Source organism: Oncorhynchus masou, chromosome 1 (assembly GCF_036934945.1).
Source record: "Oncorhynchus masou masou isolate Uvic2021 chromosome 1, UVic_Omas_1.1, whole genome shotgun sequence".
Classification (NCBI taxonomy): Eukaryota; Metazoa; Chordata; class Actinopteri; order Salmoniformes; family Salmonidae; genus Oncorhynchus; species Oncorhynchus masou.
The window spans coordinates 1,441,394-1,461,526 of record NC_088212.1 but is presented as its reverse complement, the minus strand read 5'-3'; the positions used below and the strand labels follow the sequence as shown (position 1 = coordinate 1,461,526).

The 20,133-nt window shown below is 44.6% G+C and overlaps 1 protein-coding gene across 5 annotated transcripts in view; it reads left to right on the top strand.

The window, feature by feature from the left end:
• Positions 1-20,133, top strand: part of slc4a4a (solute carrier family 4 member 4a) — a 423,147-nt gene that overhangs the window by 168,211 nt on the left and 234,803 nt on the right. For 3 of the 5 annotated variants that reach the window (XM_064927285.1, XM_064927597.1, XM_064927439.1), the window contains exon 1: positions 6,342-6,980. In XM_064927285.1, coding sequence (XP_064783357.1) covers positions 6,556-6,980 — 425 coding nt within the window. In that variant the 5' untranslated portion in view covers positions 6,342-6,555. Of the gene's footprint in view, positions 1-6,341; positions 6,981-20,133 lie in introns of those variants that run through there. The other 2 variants (XM_064927355.1, XM_064927513.1) reach the window with 1 other exon arrangement.

Here is a 20,133-nt window from a genome sequence, read left to right as displayed (position 1 = left end):
GAGCAGCGAACAGTTTTGACTGGGCTGAGCGGGAACTGTACTTCCTCAGTGGTAGGGAGGCGAGCAGGCCAGAGGTGGATGAACGCAGTGCCCTTGTTTGGGTGTAGGGCCTGATCAGAGCCTGGAGGTACTGCTTTGCCGTTCCCCTCACAGCTCCGTAGGCAAGCACCATGGTCTTGTAGCGGATGCGAGCTTCAACTGGAAGCCAGTGGAGAGTGCGGAGGAGCGGGGTGACGTGAGAGAACTTGGGAAGGTTGAACACCAGACGGGGACAGTAGGTAGATACAAGCAGGACAGAGACAAAGACAGTTGGTAGATACAGGCAGGACAGAGACAGTAGTTCGTACAGGCAGGACAGAGACAGAAACAGTTGGTAGATACAGGCAGTACAGAGACAGTAGGTAGTACAGGCAGGACAGAGACAGTAGTTAAATACAGCCAGGACAGAGACATAGACAGTAGTTAAATACAGGCAGGACAGATACAGTATGTAGTACAGGCAGGACAGAGACAGAAACAGTTGGAAGATACAGGCAGGACAGAGACAGTAGTTAAATACAGCCAGGACAGAGACATAGACAGTAGTTAAATACAGGCATGACAGATACAGTAGGTAGTACAGGCAGGACAGAGACAGAAACAGTTGGAAGATACAGGCAGGACAGAGACAGTAGTTAAATACATGCAGGACAGAGAAAGTAGTTAAATACAGGCAGGATTAGGCTTACAGCAGAACATGTCATCCCTGTTGAACTATGTGGAAACAGGCAATGTTAAAGCAGAACATGTCATCCCTGTTGAACTATGTGGAAACAGGCAATGTTGAAGCAGAACATGTCATCCCTGTTCAACTATGTGGAAACAGGCAATGTTAAAGCAGAACATGTCATCCCTGTTGAACTATGTGGAAACAGGCAATGTTACAGCAGAACATGTCATCCCTGTTCAACTCTGTGGGAACAGGCGGGTTAAAACAGAATATTTTGTTTATTTATTTTATTCATTTCACCTTCATTTATCCAGTTTGGCTCGTTGAGAACAAGTTCTCATTTACAACTGCGACCTGGCCAAGATAAAGCAAAGCAGTTCGACACATACAACAACACAGAGTTGCACATGGAATAAACAAACATACAGTCAATAATACAGTAGAAAAAGTCTATATACAGTGTGTGCAAAGGAGGTAAGGTAAGGGAGGTAAGGCAATGAATAAGCCATAGTGGCGAAGTAGTTATAATATACCAATTTAACACTGTAGTAATAGATGTGCAGAAGATGAATGTGCAAGTAGAGATACTGGGGTGCAAAGGAGCAAGATAAATAAATAAATACAGTATGGGGATGAGGTAGTTGGATGGGCTATTTACAGATGAACTACAGTATGTACAGGTGCAGTGATCTGTGAGCTGCTCTGAAAGCTGGTGCTTAAAGCTTAGTAGGGGAGATGTGAGTCTCCCGCTTCAGTGATTTTTGCAGTTCGTTCCAGTCATTGGCAGCAGAGAACTGGAAGGAAAGGCGGCCAAAAGAGGAATTGGCTTTGGGGGTGACCAGTGAGATATACCTGCTGGAACGCGTGCTAAGGGTGGGTGCTGCTATGGTGACCAGTGAGCTGAGATAATTTGGGGCTTTATCTAGCTTGTAGATGACCTGGAGCCAGTGGGTTTGGCGACGAGTATAAAGCAAGGGCCAGCCAATGAGAGCGTACAGGTCGCAGTGGTGGGTAGTATAAGGGGCTTTGGTGACAAAACGGATGGCACTGTGATAGACTGCATCCAATTTATGGAGTAGAGTGTTGGAGGCTATTTTGTAGATGACATCACAGAAGTCGGTATGATGGTTAGCAAAATAGGAAGCAGATTTTAGATGTAATTTTGGATTTTGGATTGGAGATGCTTAATGTGAGTCTGGAAGGAGAGTTTACAGTCTAGCCAGACACCTAGGTATTTGTACTTGTCCACATAAGTCAAAACCGTCCAGAGTACTGGTGCTGGACGGGCGGTCAGGTGGGGGCAGCGATCGGTTGAAGACTATGCATTTAGTTTTGCTTGCATTTAAGAGCAGTTGGAGGCCACAGAAGGAGAGTTGTATAGCATTGAAGCTTGTCTGGAGGTTAGTTAACACAGTGTCCAAAGAAGGGACAGATGTATACAGAATGGTGTCGTCTGCGTAGAGGTGGATAAGAGAATCACCTGCAGCAAGAGTGACATCATTGATGTATACAGAGAAGAGAGTCGCCCCGAGAATTGAACCTTGTGGCACCCTCAGAGAGTGGTGATTGACAGGGTGGAAAGCCTTGTCCAGGTCGATGAATACGGCTGCACAGTAATGTCTCTTATCGATGGCAGTTATGATATCGTTTAGGACCTTGAGCATGGCTGAGGTGCACCCATGATCAGCTCGGATACCAGATTGCATAGCGGCGAAGATACGGTGGGATTCAAAATGGTCGGTAATCTGTTTGTTAACTTGGCTTTCGAAGACCTTAGAAAGGCAGGGTCGGATAGATATAGGTCTGTAACAGTTTGGGTCTAGAGTGTCTCCCCCTTTGAAGAGGGGGATTGTCGCGGCAGCTTTTCAATCTTTGGGATCTCAGATGATACGAAAGAGCGGTTGAATAGGCTAGTAATAGGGGTTGCAACAACTTCGGCAGATAATTGGCAGCTTTTTCAGAACATCAGCTATCTGGATTTGGGTGAAGGAGAAATGGGGGAGGCTTGGGCAAGTTGTTGTGGGGGGTGCATGGCAGTTGACCGGGGTTGTCAGGTGGAAAGCATGGCCAGCCGTAGAAAAATGCTTACATGTCATCCCTGTTAAACTATGTGGATACAGGCAGGGTTACAGCAGAACATTTAGTGCCTGTTAAACTGTGTGGATACAGGCAGGGTTACATTAGAACATGTCATCCCTGTTGTACTATCTTGCTGTCCTGAAGTGTTGCATAATCTCTTGGTCTGACTGGCATTCCTCTGCATGACGTCCAGTGATATCAGAGCTGTGGACTTGGCAGGCAAGGGTCCGGTAGCGTGAAGGAATCTGCTTCAGTGGATGTTTCATTGATATTCACTAGTGGCTGAAATGCAAGTGAAAAGAGCAGGGTGTCCTGGCACAATGAAATCTTTGTATTGGTTCGTTGTTGTGTTGCTCTCCTGGTCTGTCTGTATGTTTTGTGAAAGCACACAGTCTTTCTCTAGGAGCACGGCTTTCCCAACAGTCTTTCTCTGGGAGCATGGCTTTCCCAACACACAGTCTTTCTCTAGGAGCATGACATTCCCAACAGTCTTTCTCTGGGAGCATGGCTTTCCCAACACACAGTCTTTCTCTAGGAGCATGACATTCCCAACAGTCTTTCTCTGGGAGCATGGCTTTCCCAACACACAGTCTTTCTCTAGGAGCATGGCTTTCCCAACAGTCTTTCTCTAGGAGCATGGCTTTCCCAACAATCTTTCTCTCGGAGCACGGCTTTCCAAACAGTCTTTCTCTAGGAGCATGGCTTTCCCAACAGTCTTTCTCTAAGAGCATGGCATTCCCAACAGTCTTTCTCTTGGAGCACGACTTTCCCAACAGTCTTTCTCTAGGAGCATGGCTTTCCCAACAGTCTTTCTCTAGGAGCACGGCTTTCCCAACAGTCTTTCTCTAGGAGCATGGCTTTCCCAACAGTCTTTCTCTAGTAGAATGGCTTTCCCAACAGTCTTTCTCTAGTGGCATGGCTTTCCCAACAGTCTTTCACTAGTAGCATGGCTTTCCCAACAATCTTTCTCTAGGAGCATGGCTTTCCCAACAGTCTTTCTCTAGGAGCATGGCTTTCCCAACAGTCTTTCTCTAGTAGCACGGCTTTCCCAACAGTCTTTCTCTAGGAGCATGGCTTTCCCAACAGTCTTTCTCTAGGAGCAATGCTTTCCCAACAGTCTTTCTCTAGGAGCATGGCTTTCCCAACAGTCTTTCTCTGGGAGCATGGCTTTCCCAACAGTCTTTGTCTAAGTGCATGACTTTCCCAACAGTCTTTCTCTAGTAGCATGGCTTTCCCAACAGTCTTTCTCTAGTAGCATGGCTTTCCCAACAGTCTTTCTCTAGGAGCACGGCTTTCCCAACAGTCTTTCTCTAGGAGCACGGCTTTCCTAACAGTCTTTCTCTAGGAGCACGGCTTTCCCAACAGTCTTTCTCTAGGAGCATGGCTTTCCCAACAGTCTTTCTCTAGTAGCATGGCTTTCCCAACAGTCTTTCACTAGTAGCATGGCTTTCCCAACAGTCTTTCTCTACGAGCATGGCTTTCCCAACAGTCTTTCTCTAGGAGCACGGCTTTCCCAACACAATCTGTCTCTGGGAGCACGGCTTTCCCAACAGTCTTTCTCTAGGAGCACGGCTTTCCCAACAGTCTTTCTCTAGGAGCATGGCTTTCCCAACAGTCTTTCTCTAGGAGCACGGCTTTCCCAACAGTCTTTCTCTAGGAGCATGGCTTTCCCAACACAATCTTTCTCTGGGAGCATGGCTTTCCCAACAATCTTTCTCTAGGAGCATGGCTTTCCCAACAGTCTTTGTCTAAGTGCATGGCTTTCCCAACAGTCTTTCTCTAGGAGCACGGCTTTCCCAACAGTCTTTCTCTAGTAGCATGGCTTTCCCAACAGTCTTTCTCTGGGAGCATGGCTTTCCCAACAGTCTTTGTCTAAGTGCATGGCTTTCCCAACAGTCTTTCTCTAGGAGCACGGCTTTCCTAACAGTCTTTCTCTAGGAGCATGGCTTTCCCCACAGTCTTTCTCTAGTAGCATGGCTTTCCCAACAGTCTTTCTCTAGTAGCATGGCTTTCCCAACAGTCTTTCTCTAGGAGCACGGCTTTCCCAACAGTCTTTCTCTAGTAGCATGGCTTTCCCAACAGTCTTTCTCTGGGAGCATGGCTTTCCCAACAGTTTTTCTCTAGGAGCATGGCTTTCCCAACAGTCTTTCTCTAGGAGCACGGCTTTCCCAACACACAGTCTTTCTCTAGGAGCATGGCTTTCCCAACAGTCTTTCTCTAGGAGCATGGCATTCCCAACAGTCTTTCTCTAGGAGCATGACATTCCCAACAGTCTTTCCCTAGGAGCATGGCTTTCCTAACACAGTCTTTCTCTAGGAGCATGGCTTTCCCAACACACAGTCTTTCTCTAGGAGCATGGCTTTCCAAACAGTCTTTCTCTGGGAGCATGGCTTTCCCAACAGTCTTTCTCTAGGAGCATGGCTTTCCCAACAGTCTTTCTCTAGGAGCACGGCTTTCCCAACAGTCTTTCTCTAGGATCATTGCTTTCCCAACAGTCTTTCTCTAGTAGCATGGCTTTCCCAACAGTCTTTCTCTATGAGCAAGGCTTTCCCCACAGTCTTTCTCTAGGAGCATGGCTTTCCCAACACACAGTCTTTCTCTAGGAACATGGCTTTCCCAACAGTCTTTCTCTAGGAGCATGGCTTTCCCAACACACAGTCTTTCTCTAGGAGCATGTCTTTCCAAACACAGTCTTTCTCTTGGAGCACGGCTTTCCCAACAGTCTTTCTTTAGTAGCATGGCTTTCCCAACACACAGTCTTTCTCTCGGAGCACGGCTTTCCCAACACACAGTCATTCTCTCGGAGCACGGCTTTCCCAACACACAGTCATTCTCTCAGAGCACGGCTTTCCCAACACACAGTCATTCTCTTGGAGCACGGCTTTCCCAACACAGTGTTCCTAGAGAAAGACATTATTCACCATTTTAATAACGATGGAAAATTTACAATATGTTCCAGCAGAGACTGCATTGTTAGTACTATAGGGATCACTGGTAACCAGCTATCACCAACCAACCATATCACATGTGCGTGTGCATTTTGTGTGCACGTGTGTGTGTGTCCTACATAGAACTAATGGGAAAGGCACTATTCTCTTTATCAACAGGCTGTCAGTTCAACTTCTGACTACCAATACTTGTCACCGACACCACTTGTTGTAAGTGTCTATAGTCATGTGATCCATGTTAAACACATCTGAAGAGGTTGAGTGTTGAAAAGTAGTATTTATATTTCAGTCTTTTTGATATCCTGCAGAGTCTTTTTTTATGTGGGTACTGATGCTTGACTAAATATTCAAATTAGAAAACAAGGGAGAAAGAAAGCAAAGCTTTCTTGTTTAGAATGGGCAGTTTGTGAAACATTTCCTAATTCTTAATGAGGGACTCATGGCACTATGCCAAGCTGGGGGACCAATAAAATGGGCTCTATTAGGTGGGAGAGGGGGCAGAGGGGAGGGGTAAGGGGGCTGACTGGGTGACCAATGGAGAGGGTTTCTATTTGAGCTGTGGAGGGGACAGAGGGGAGGGGGGCTGGCTGTGGGGGACTGGGGGACCCCTTGCCCTCCCTCTACCTGGGTCTTAGAGAGCTCCAGTAGGGACAGAGGACAGACGACAGTAACTTTCCCACAGAGGTGTAGCAGAGAGATTTATCTGTGGATGGTTCCCACCTGCACTCCTTCTGGGACCTAGTTTGATAACCCTAACCTGTTGGACAGTTGGGTTAGCTAACCCTTACCCTTGGACAGTTGGGGGTGAAAGTTACAGAGATGTCTGAGAACAACAACAACAACCACGAAGAGAAGGAGAAGGAAAGGGATGGAGAGAAGGAGAAGGAGAGGGATGGAGAGAAGGAGAAAGAGAGGGATGAAGAGAGAGATGAGGACTGGAATGAGGAGAGAGATGAGGTTCTTGTTAGGATTCCTCCACCTCCACCTCAAGTGTTCAGAGTTGGCCAGCTGGCCCCAGGGGCCAAGATGAATGGGTTAGGAGATGAGGGAAAAACCAACCTGGATGGGCAGCAGCCTGTAAGCCGTAGTATCTTCCCTTTCTCCCCAGTCTCTCCAGCGGGCGAGAGGATCCGCATTATGCTGGGAGAGGATGATGATGGACCGTCACCACCTCAACTCTTCACTGAGCTGGATGAGCTGCTCTCTGTGGATGGGCAGGAGATGGAGTGGAAGGAGACAGCCAGGTAGGATATCTAACTCTAACCCTAACCTAACTAATAGTCAGGTAGGATGTCTAACTCTAACCCTAACCTAACTAATAGTCAGGTAGGATGTCTAACTCTAACCCTAACCTAACTAATAGTCAGGTAGGATGTCTAACTCTAACCCTAACCTAACTAATAGTCAGGTAGGATGTCTAACTCTAACCCTAACCTAACTAATAGTCAGGTAGGATGTCTAACTCTAACCCTAACCTAACTAATAGTCAGGTAGGATGTCTAACTCTAACCCTAACCTAACTAATAGTCAGGTAGAATGTCTAACTCTGACCCTAACCTAACTAATAGTCAGGTAGGATGTCTAACTCTAACCCTAACCTAACTAATAGTCAGGTAGGATGTCTAACTCTAACCCTAACCTAACTAATAGTCAGGTAGGATGTCTAACTCTAACCCTAACCTAACTAATAGTCAGGTAGGATGTCTAACTCTAACCCTAACCTAACTAATAGTCAGGTAGGATGTCTAACTCTAACCCTAACCTAACTAATAGTCAGGTAGGATGTCTTATAGCCCATAACCTTCATTAGATTTATTCAATATAACATTTAACGATTCAAAGTAAAGCATAGTATATTGAGTTTCTTTTTTAAAGTTAATACAATTCAGTAATTGGACACCTAAAAAGATGAGTAATAAATTCCTACGTTTTGGGTGGTGTTTGGACTCTGCCAGATACAGGCTGGTTCCAACATGCCAGATGAACATTGGTGTCAACATGGTAGATAAACACTGGTGTCAACATGCCAGATGAACACTAAACATGGTAGAAAAACACTGGTGTCAACATTGTAGATAAACACTGGTGTCAACATGGTAGATAAACACTGGTGTCAACATGGTAGATAAGCACTGGTGTCAACATGGTAGATAAACACTGGTGTCAACATGGTAGATAAACACTGGTGTCAACATGGTAGATAAACACTGGTGTCAACATGGTAGATAAACACTATTGTCAACATGGTAGATAAACACTGGTGTCAACATGGTAGATAAACACTATTGTCAAGATGGTAGCTAAACCATGGTGCCAACATGCTAAAGCGGACAGGTCTACTTGCATACTAAGTACATTTCCCCTCCAAGACATTTTAGTAACCGAACCGATTTTTTTAGTCCACCCTGTCGCTGTTGATTGGATTAATAATCATTTTATGGCTGTATACTGGGTATTGGTAATGACAATGATATTTGTCCTGATGACAGGAATCGAGTCAAATACATTTTTATTTTTCACATTCGCCAAATTCAACCTTACCGTGAAATGATTACTTACAAGCATAATTCACATAATGTCGCCGGATGGGAGGGCTGCCATTTTACGGGCCCCGAACCAACTGTGCTATTTTGTTTGTTTTTTCTCATTGTTTGTAAATAATTGTGTACATAATGTTGCTGCTACCGTCTCTTATGACCGAAAAGAGCATCTGGACATCAGAACAGTGATTGCTTACCTCGAACTGGACAAAGATTTTTCACAAAGAGTGTGAAGCGAAGGACATACTACATTGTCGAGACAAGGCCCAAATCCCCGTCATCAGCATGAAGGAAAGACAGAGAAAACGGGGGAGGAGGGCAGGGTGCCTTGTAAGAATTTGCCAATGAGTAGGTAAACCATCACTACACTCTGTATTATTGGCCAACGTGCAATCACTGGAAAACAAACTCGATAATCTACGGTCGAGACTATTCTACCAACGGGACATTAAAAACGGTCATATTTTATGTTTCATCGAGACTTGGCTGAACAACGACACGGATAACATAGAGCATAGAGTGTTTCGTCAGGACAGAGTTGCTTTGTCTGGTAAGATGAGTGACGGGGGTGTGTATTTGTCAATAACTGCTGTTGCGTGATGTCTAATATTAAAGAAGTCTTGAGGTATTGCTCATCTGAGGTAGAATACCTCATGATAAGCTGAAGACCACACTATCTACCAAGAGAGATCTCATCTATATTATTCATCTATATTATTACTCAACGAGCTGTATAATGTCACGTGTGCTCCCTCTCCGGCCTCTTGGTCACCAGGCTAATCGTTATGGTGCACACCTGTCACCATTGTTACACGCACCTGCACGTCATCACTCACCTGGACTCCATCACTTCCTTGATTACCTGCCCTATACAGTGGGGCAAAACAGTATTTAGTCAGCCACCAATTGTGCAAGGTATCCCACTTAAAAAGATGAGAGAGGCCTGTAATTTTCATCATAGGTACACTTCAACTATGACAGACAAAATAAGAAGAAAAAAATCCAGAAAATCACATTGTAGGATTTTTAATGAATTTATTTGCAAATTATGGTGGAAAATAAGTATTTGGTCACCTACAAATAAGCAAGATTTCTGGCTCTCACAGACCTGTAACTTCTTCTTTAAGAGGATCCTCTGTCCTCCACTCGTTACCTGTATTAATGGCACCTGTTTGAACTTGTTATCAGTAATAAAAGATAACTGACCACAACCTCAAACAGTCACACTCCAAACTCCACTATGGCCAAGACCAAAGAGCTGTCAAAGGACACCAGAAACAAAATTGTAGACCTGCACCAGGCTGGGAAGACTGAATCTGCAATAGGTAAGCAGCTTGGTTTGAAGAAATCAAATGTGGGAGCAATTATTAGGAAATGGAAGACATACAAGACCACTGATAATCTCCCTCGATCTGGGGCTCCACACAAGATCTCACCCCGTGGGGTCAAAATGATCACAAGATTGGTGAGCAAAAATCCCAGAACCACATGGGGGGACCTAGTGAATGATCTGCAGAGATCTGGGACCAAAGTAACAAACGCCTACCATCAGCAAGGGCATTGTAGCTGAAACGTGGCTGGGTCTTTCAGCATGACAATGATCCCAAACACATCACTTATATGCTTCTACATATCATTTAATATTCATCAAAACAACAGAAGAAATACAGAAACCCCTCTTAAAAACAGAGTTAAAAGAGACTGGGACTTTTTTCCTAGTTTGGAGTCTAAACCCTTAATAGTGAATGGTCTCTAAGCAATTGTCTCAAGACAATTTACAGATTTCTCTACCCTACCAGTGTGTATTCTGACCATATCTTGTGAATCAACTGAACCCAGTCTTTGTAACTCTTGGTCACTAGCCTAAATCAGCTGGTCATATCTCCAGAGCTTTCCTCTTCATCAGAGTCTGAAAGGACCATTCTGGATCTACAGCTCCCTCTGATTGAGATTCACGTGAATCAGCTCCCTCTGACTCTCAATTCACGTGAATCATCCATAGGCGTTCTACCGGCAGAAAGCTGATGTCTAGAAGAAGGTTCCAATGTACCACCTTGATGTTTCCTTTATCATCCATCAGTTTATATATGTGTGTATGTAGGTTTCAAATCAAATCAAATCAAAAAATCAAATCAAATTTATTTGTCACATACACATGGTTAGCAGATGTTAATGCGAGTGTAGCGAAATGCTTGTGCTTCTAGTTCCGAAATTGCAGTAATAACCAACAAGTAATCTAACTAACAATTCCTAAACTACTGTCTTATACACAGTGTAAGGGGATAAAGAATATGTACATAAGGATATATGAATGAGTGATGGTACAGAGCAGCATAGGCAAGATACAGTAGATGGTATCGAGTACACTATATACATATGAGATGAGTATGTAAAGAAAGTGGCATAGTTAAAGTGGCTAGTGATACATGTATTACATAAGGATGCAGTCGATGGTATAGAGTACAGTATATACGTATGCATATGAGAAGAATAATGTAGGGTAAGTAACATTATATAAGGTAGCATTGTTTAAAGTGGCTAGTGGTATATTTACATCATTTCCCATCAATTCCCATTATTAAAGTGGCTGGAGTTGAGTCAGTGTCAGTGTGTAGGTGGCTGTTTAACAGTCTGATGGCCTTGAGATAGAAGCTGTTTTTCAGTCTCTCGGTCCCAGCTTTGATGCACCTGTACTGACCTCGCCTTCTGGATGATAGCGGGGTGAACAGGCAGTGGCTCGGGTGGTTGATGTCCTTGATGATCTTTATGGCCTTCCTGTAACATCGGGTGGTGTAGGTGTCCTGGAGGGCAGGTAGTTTGCCCCCGGTGATGCGTTGTGCAGACCTCACTACCCTCTGGAGAGCCTTACGGTTGAGGGCGGAGCAGTTGCCGTACCAGGCGGTGATACAGCCTGCCAGGATGCTCTCGATTGTGCATCTGTAGAAGTTTGTGAGTGCTTTTGGTGACAAGCCGAATTTCTTCAGCCTCCTGAGGTTGAAGAGGCACTGCTGCGCCTTCTTCACGATGCTGTCTGTGTGAGTGGACCAATTCAGTTTGTCTGTGATGTGTATGCCGAGGAACTTAAAACTTGCTACTCTCTCCACTACTGTTCCATCGATGTGGATAGGAGGGTGTTTCCTCTGCTGTTTCCTGAAGTCCACAATCATCTCCTTAGTTTTGTTGACGTTGAGTGTGAGGTTATTTTCCTGACACCACACTCCGAGGGCCCTCACATCCTCCCTGTAGGCCGTCTCGTCGTTGTTGGTAATCAAGCCTACCACTGTTGTGTCGTCCTCAAACTTGATGGTTGAGTTGGAGGCGTGCGTGGCCACGCAGTCGTGGGTGAACAGGGAGTACAGGAGAGGGCTCAGAACGCACCCTTGTGGGGCCCCAGTGTTGAGGATCAGCGGGGAGGAGATGTTGTTACCTACCCTCACCACCTGGGGGCGGCCCGTCAGGAAGTCCAGTACCCAGTTGCACAGGGCGGGGTTGAGACCCAGGGTCTCGAGCTTGATGACGAGCTTGGAGGGTACTATGGTGTTGAATGCCGAGCTGTAGTCGATGAACAGCATTCTCACATAGGTATTCCTCTTGTCCAGATGGGTTAGGGCAGTGTGCAGTGTGGTTGAGATTGCATCGTCTCTGGACCTATTTGGGCGGTAAGCAAATTGGAGTGGGTCTAGGGTGTCAGGTAGGGTGGAGGTGATATGGTCCTTGACTAGTCTCTCCAAGCACTTCATGATGACGGAAGTGAGTGCTACGGGGCGGTAGTCGTTTAGCTCAGTTACCTTAGCTTTCTTGGGAACAGGAACAGGTTTCTGTCAATGACAGCGTACACCTTAGCTTCACACTTGTCTGCAAGTTTTCTTTTTCTCCTTTTTCCTTTGTATGCAAGAATCACCCTGTCTCCTTTGTTAGTGAGAATCACCCTTTCTCCTTTGTTAGTGAGAATCACCCTATCTCCTTTGTTAGTGAGAATCACCCTGCCTCCTTTGTTAGTGAGAATCACCCTGTCTCCTTTGTTAGTGAGAATCACCCTGTCTCCTTTGTTAGTGAGAATCACCCTGTCTCCTTTGTTAGTGAGAATCACCCTGTCTCCTTTGTTAGTGAGAATCATCCTGTCTCCTTTGTTAGTGAGAATCACCCTGTCTCTTTCGTTAGTGAGAATCACCCTGTATACTTTGTTCAGGTGACTGTCTCTGACTTTTCTGTCATAACATTAGGTCTGTTTCTGTTGTTCCCTAACCGTATCCTGTTGAGTGATGCTCCCTGCTTCATGGAGATGGGACATCAGTGTTTTGATGTAGCTACTACAGTCAACAACCACAGGATTCCTCAAAACTTGCTTGAACATTACATCAACAGGAAGGCTCGTAACGGAACCAAATATGAGCTGGAATGGTGCATAGCCAGTGGTCTCATGTACAGTAGCATTGTAGGCAAACGTTAGGCATTGTATCTGCTGCGGCCATTTCTCTTTAGCTTTTAGAGGCAGTGAGCAAAGCATATTTCCCAGAGTTCAATTGAACATTTCTGTTCCTCCATTCCCCATGGGATGGTACGCAATTGTGTGTGACTTGGCGACACTAGAGAGCTTGAAGTTCTGCGATTAGCTTGCTTTCAAAATTGGCCCCTTGATCCATGTGGATCTGCTCAGCAAATCCATAAAACCAAAATACGTTGTCCAATACCTTTCTGGCAACTTACTTTGCTGTTTGATTTGTGCATGGAAAGGTGTGAGCTAATTTGGTGAAGTGATCTGTCAGAACCAATAGAGTGATTCTTCCTTTAAAAGTAGCGTCGTACTACAGCACAAATCAAATCAAATCAAATCAAATTTATTTATATAGCCCTTCGTACATCAGCTGATATCTCAAAGTGCTGTACAGAAACCCAGCCTAAAACCCCAAACAGCAAGCAATGCAGGTGTAGAAGCACGGTGGCTAGGAAAAACTCCCTAGAAAAGCCAAAACCTAGGAAGAAACCTAGAGAGGAACCAGGCTATGTGGGGTGGCCAGTCCTCTTCTGGCTGTGCCGGGTAGAGATTATAACAGAACATGGCTAAGATGTTCAAATGTTCATAAATGACCAGCATGGTCGAATAATAATAAGGCAGAACAGTTGAAACTGGAGCAGCAGCACGGCCAGGTGGACTGGGGACAGCAAGGAGTCATCATGTCAAGTAGTCCTGGGGCATGGTCCTAGGGCTCAGGTCAGTTGAAACTGGAGCAGCAGCACGGCCAGGTGGACTGGGGACAGCAAGGAGTCATCATGTCAGGTAGTCCTGGGGCATGGTCCTAGGGCTCAGGTCCTCCGAGAGAGAGAAGGAGAGAATTAGAGAACGCACACTTAGATTCACACAGGACACCGAATTGGACAGGAGAAGTACTCCAGATATAACAAACTGACCCCAGCCCCCGACACATAAACTACTGCAGCATAAATACTGGAGGCTGAGACAGGAGGGGTCAGGAGACACTGTGGCCCCACCCGAGGACACCCCCGGACAGGGCCAAACAGGAAGGATATAACCCCACCCACTTTGCCAAAGCACAGCCCCCACACCACTGGAGGGATATCTTCAACCACCAACTTACCATCCTGAGACAAAGCTGAGTATATCCCGCAAAGATCTCCGCCACGGCACAACCCAAGGGGGGGGGGGGCGCCAACCCAGACAGGATGACCACATCAGTGAATCAACCCACTCAGGTGACGCACCCCCTCCAGGGACGGCATGAGAGAGCCCCAGCAAGCCAGTGACTCAGCCCCTGTAATAGGGTTAGAGGCAGAGAATCCCAGTGGAAAGAGGGGAACCGGCCAGGCAGAGACAGCAAGGGTGGTTCGTTGCTCCAGAGCCTTTCCGTTCACCTTCCCACTCCTGGGCCAGACTACACTCAATCATATGACCCACTGAAGAGATGAGTCTTCAGTAAAGACTTAAAGGTTGAGACCGAGTTTGCGTCTCTGACATGGGTAGGCAGACCGTTCCATAAAAATGGAGCTCTATAGGAGAAAGCCCTGCCTCCAGCTGTTTGCTTAGAAATTCTAGGGACAATTAGGAGGCCTGCGTCTTGTGACCGTAGCGTACGTGTAGGTATGTACGGCAGGACCAAATCAGAGAGATAGGTAGGAGCAAGCCCATGCAATGCTTTATAGGTTAGCAGTAAAACCTTGAAATCAGCCCTTGCTTTGACAGGAAGCCAGTGTAGGGAGGCTAGCACTGGAGTAATATGATCAAATTTTTTGGTTCTAGTCAGGATTCTAGCAGCCGTATTTAGCACTAACTGAAGTTTATTTAGTGCTTTATCCGGGTAGCCGGAAAGTAGAGCATTGCAGTAGTCTAACCTAGAAGTGACAAAAGCATGGATTAATTTTTCTGCATCATTTTTGGACAGAAAGTTTCTGATTTTTGCAATGTTACGTAGATGGAAAAAAGCTGTCCTTGAAATGGTCTTGATATGTTCTTCAAAAGAGAGATCAGGGTCCAGAGTAACGCCGAGGTCCTTCACAGTTTTATTTGAGATGACTGTACAACCATTAAGATTAATTGTCAGATTCAACAGAAGATCTCTTTGTTTCTTGGGACCTAGAACAAGCATCTCTGTTTTATCCGAGTTTAAAAGTAGAAAGTTTGCTGCCATCCACTTCCTTATGTCTGAAACACATGCTTCTAGCGAGGGCAATTTTGGGGCTTCACCATGTTTCATTGAAATGTACAGCTGTGTATCATCCGCATAGCAGTGAAAGTTAACATTATGTTTTCGAATAACATCCCCAAGAGGTAAAATATATAGTGAAAACAACAGCGGTCCTAAAACGGAACCTTGAGGAACACCGAAATTTACAGTTGATTTGTCAGAGGACAAACCATCCACAGAGACAAACTGATATCTTTCCGACAGATAAGATCTAAACCAGGCCAGAACTTGTCCGTGTAGACCAATTTGGGTTTCCAATCTCTCCAAAAGAATGTGGTGATCGATGGTATCAAAAGCAGCACTAAGGTCTAGGAGCACGGGGACAGATGCAGAGCCTCGGTCCGATGCCATTAAAATGTCATTTACCACCTTCACAAGTGCCGTCTCAGTGCTATGATGGGGTCTAAAACCAGACTGAAGCATTTCATATACATTGTTTGTCTTCAGGAAGGCAGTGAGTTGCTGAGCAACAGCCTTTTCTAAGATTTTTGAGAGGAATGGAAGATTCGATATAGGCCGATAGTTTTTTATATTTTCTGGGTCAAGGTTTGGCTTTTTCAAGAGAGGCTTTATTACTGCCACTTTTAGTGAGTTTGGTACACATCCGGTGGATAGAGAGCCGTTTATTATGTTCAACATAGGAGGGCCAAGCACAGGAAGCAGCTCTTTCAGTAGTTTAGTTGGAATAGGGTCCAGTAAGCAGCTTGAAGGTTTAGAGGCCATGATTATTTTCATCATTGTGTCAAGAGATATAGTACTAAAACACTTGAGCGTCTCTCTTGATCCTAGGTCCACGCAGAGTTGTGCAGACTCAGGACAACTGAGCTTTGAAGGAATACGCAGATTTAAAGAGGAGTCTGTAATTTGCTTTCTAATAATCATAATTTTTTCCTCAAAGAAGTTCATGAATTTATCACTGCTAAAGTGAAAGTCATCCTCTCTTGGGGAATGCTGCTTTTTAGTTAGCTTTGCGACCGTATCAAAAAGGAATTTTGGATTGTTCTTATTGTCCTCAATTAAGTTAGAAAAATAGGATGATCGAGCAGCAGTAAGGGCTCTTCGGTACTGCACGGTACTGTCTTTCCAAGCTAGACGGAAGACTTCCAGTTTGGTGTGGCGCCATTTCCGTTCCAATTTTCTGGAAGCTTGCTTCAGAGCTCGGGTATTTTCTGTGTACCAGGGAGCTAGTTTCTTATGAGAAATGTTTTTAGTTTTTAGGGGTGCAACTGCATCTAGGGTATTGCGCAAGGTTAAATTGAGTTCCTCAGTTAGGTGGTTAACTGATTTTTGTCCTCTGGTGTCATTGGGTAGACAGAGGGAATCTGGAAGGACATCAAGGAATCTTTGTGTTGTCTGTGAATTTATAGCACGACTTTTGATGTTCCTTGGTTGGGGTCTGAGCAGATTATTTGTTGCAATTGCAAACGTAATAAAATGGTGGTCCGATAGTCCTGGATTATGAGGAAAAACATTAAGATCCACAACATTTATTCCATGGGACAAAACTAGGTCCAGCGTATGACTGTGACAGTGAGTGGGTCCAGAGACATGTTGGACAAAACCCACTGAGTCGATGATGGCTCCGAAAGCCTTTTGGAGTGGGTCTGTGGACTTTTCCATGTGAATATTAAAGTCACCAAAGATTAGAATATTATCTGCTATGACTACAAGGTCCGATAGGAATTCAGGGAACTCAGTGAGGAACGCTGTATATGACCCAGGAGGCCTGTAAACAGTAGCTATAAAAAGTGATTGAGTAGGCTGCATAGATTTCATGACTAGAAGCTCAAAAGACGAAAACGTCATTTTTTTTTGTAAATTGAAATTTGCTATCGTAAATGTTAGCAACACCTCCGCCTTTGCGGGATGCACGGGGATATGGTCACTAGTGTAGCCAGGAGGTGAGGCCTCATTTAACACAGTAAATTCATCAGGCTTAAGCCATGTTTCAGTCAGGCCAATCACATCAAGATTATGATCAGTGATTAGTTCATTGACTATAATTGCCTTTGAAGTAAGGGATCTAACATTAAGTAGCCCTATTTTGAGATGTGAGGTATCATGATCTCTTTCAATAATGACAGGAATGGAGGTGGTCTTTATCTTAGTGAGATTGGTAAGGCGAACACCGCCATGTTTAGTTTTGCGCAACCTAGGTCGAGGCACAGACACGGTCTCAATGGTAATAGCTGAGCTGACTACACTGACTATGCTAGTGGCAGACTCCACTATGCTGGCAGGCTGGCTAACAGCCTGCTGCCTGGCCTGCACCCTGTTTCATTGTGGAGCTAGAGGAGTTAGAGCCCTGTCTATGTTGGTAGATAAGATGAGAGCACCCCTCCAGCTTGGATGGAGTCCGTCACTCCTCAGCAGGTCAGGCTTGGTCCTGTTTGTGGGTGAGTCCCAAAAAGAGGGCCAATTATCTACAAATTCTAACTTTTCGGAGGGGCAGAAAACAGTTTTCAACCAGCGATTGAGTTGTGAGACTCTGCTGTAGAGCTCATCACTCCCCCTAACTGGGAGGGGGCCAGAGACAATTACTCGATGCCGACACATCTTTCTAGCTGATTTACACGCAGAAGCTATGTTGCGCTTGGTGATCTCTGACTGTTTCATCCTAACATCGTTGGTGCCGACGTGGATAACAATATCTCTATACTCTCTACACTCGCCAGTTTTAGCTTTAGCCAGCACCATCTTCAGATTAGCCTTAACGTCGGTAGCCCTGCCCCCGGTAAACAGTGTATGATCGCTGGATGATTCGTTTTAAGTCTAATACTGCGGGTAATGGAGTCGCCAATGACTAGAGTTTTCAATTTGTCAGAGCTAATGGTGGGAAGCTTCGGCGTCTCAGACCCCGTAACGGGAGGAGTATAGACCAGAGAAGGCTCGGCCTCTGACTCCGACTCGCTACTTAATGGGGAAAACCGGTTGAAAGTTTCTGTCGGCTGAATGAGCGACACCGGTTGAGCGTTCCTACAGCATTTCCTTCCAGAAACCGTGAGAAAGTTGTCCGGCTGCGGGGACTGTGCCAGGGGATTTATACTACTATCTGTACTTGCTGGTGGCACAGACGCTGTTTCATCCTTTCCTACACTGAAATTACCCTTGCCTAACGATTGCGTCTGAAGCCGGGCTTGTAGCACAGCTATCCTCGCCGTAAGGCGAGTACAGCGACTGCAATTAGAAGGCATCATGTTAATGTTACTACTTAGCTTCGGGTGTTGGAGGTCCTGACGAATCGTGTCCAGATAAAGCGTCCGGAGTGAAAAAGTTGACTACACACCTTGTGGACTGTCGTAGAATTCTATGGCATGTTATTTAAGTGTCAGCCATTGTTGCCATTAATGCTAGTTAGTGCTAGTTTGACCACCAGAGGGCATCTTTGAGAAGCATTTAACTTGTTTAATAATGGCTGTACTACAGAATTCATAATTTTTTTTTAGTTAGAACAGAACTGGATTGATTTTAACCTCTCCAGGGTAGGAGCCAGCATTCGGAATTTGGATGAAAAGCATGCCCAAATTAAACCGCCTGCTACTCGGGCCCAGAAGATAGGATATGCATATGACTGGTAGATTTGGATAGAAAACACTCTAAAGTTTCCAAAACTGTTAAAATAGTGTCTGTGAGTATAACATAACTGATTTGGCAGGCATAACCCAGAGAAAAATCCAGTCGGGAAGTTTTTTGTTTGTTTTTGTTTTGCAGTTTTCTATTCAATGCCATTACAGTATCCATTGATTTAGGACTCAATTTGCAGTTCCTATGCCTTCCACTAGATGTCAACAGTCTTTAGAAATTGTTTCAGGCTTGTATTCTAATAAATGAGGGATTAAGACCAGTCTGAATGAGTGGACCCTGATGTGTTACAGAGCTTTTTCATGCGCAATCCTGAAAGAGTGCATTTCTTGTTTACCTTTTATAGTGACGTTATTGTCCGGTTTAAATATTATAGATCATTTAGGCTAAAAACAACCTGCGGATTGAATATAAACCTCATTTGACATGTTTCTATGAACTTTACGGATACAATTTGGATTTTTTTGTCTGGCTGTTTTGACTGTGTTTGAGCCTGTGGATTACAGAAGAAAATGCGTGAGGGATTAAGGGATTAATTTTATCTCTATTTCTGAGTTTTGTAATGCTTCTGCTTGGCTGGTTATTTAGAATTATTTATTTCTGTTTTAAGAGGGGAGAAACCAAAAGCCCACCATGCCTATTTTTGGGAAAATCGTCAGTCCACATGTCAAATGAAATTCCCCCACTTGTATTTACCCAAGGTGGCAGGTAGCCTAGTGGTTAGAGCGTTAGGCCAGTAACCGAAAGGTTGCTAGATAAAATCCCTGAGCTGACATGGTAAACATGTCGTTCTGCCCCTGAACAAGGCAGTTAACCCACTGTTCCTAGGAAGTCATTGTAAATAAGAATTTGTTCTTAAAACCTGTTATGGCTGCAATCCCCCTATCGGGGTAAGTGTCATCAACAACCGCTGAATAGCATAGCGCTACATACAATAAATATTACTAGAAATTCATGAAATCACAAGTGCAATATAGGAAAACACAGCTTAGCCTTTTGTTAATCCACCTGTCATGTCAGATTTTGATATTATGCTTTACAACGAAAGCAATCCAAGCTTTTGTATAAGTTTATCGATCGCACGATAAAACATTAAGTACATTTAGCATCAGGTTAGGGTTAGTGTTAGGGTTAGGGTTAGGGCTAACCCGGTCACGAAAATCAGAAAAGCAATCAAATGAATAGTTTACCTTTGATGATCTTCGGATGTTTTCACTCACGAGACTCCCAGTTACACAACAAATGTTCCGTTTGTTACATAAAGATGATTTTTATATCCAAAATACCTCCATTTGTTTGTCGCGTTATGTTCAGAAATCCACAGGAAAGAGCGGTCAAGACAACGCAGACAAAGATTCCAAATAGTTTACATTATGTCCACAGAAACTTGTCAAACGTTTTTTTTAAATCAATCCTCAGTTGTTTCTAAAATATATAATCGATAATATATCAACCGCAAATGTCTTTCACAGTAGGAGAGGGAATGAAAAGGGCTGTCCGAATTCTGTTGCGCAAGCAAAACTCATGTGACCACTCTACGCGATGTTATCGTTCTGGCTAATTTTTTCAAAATC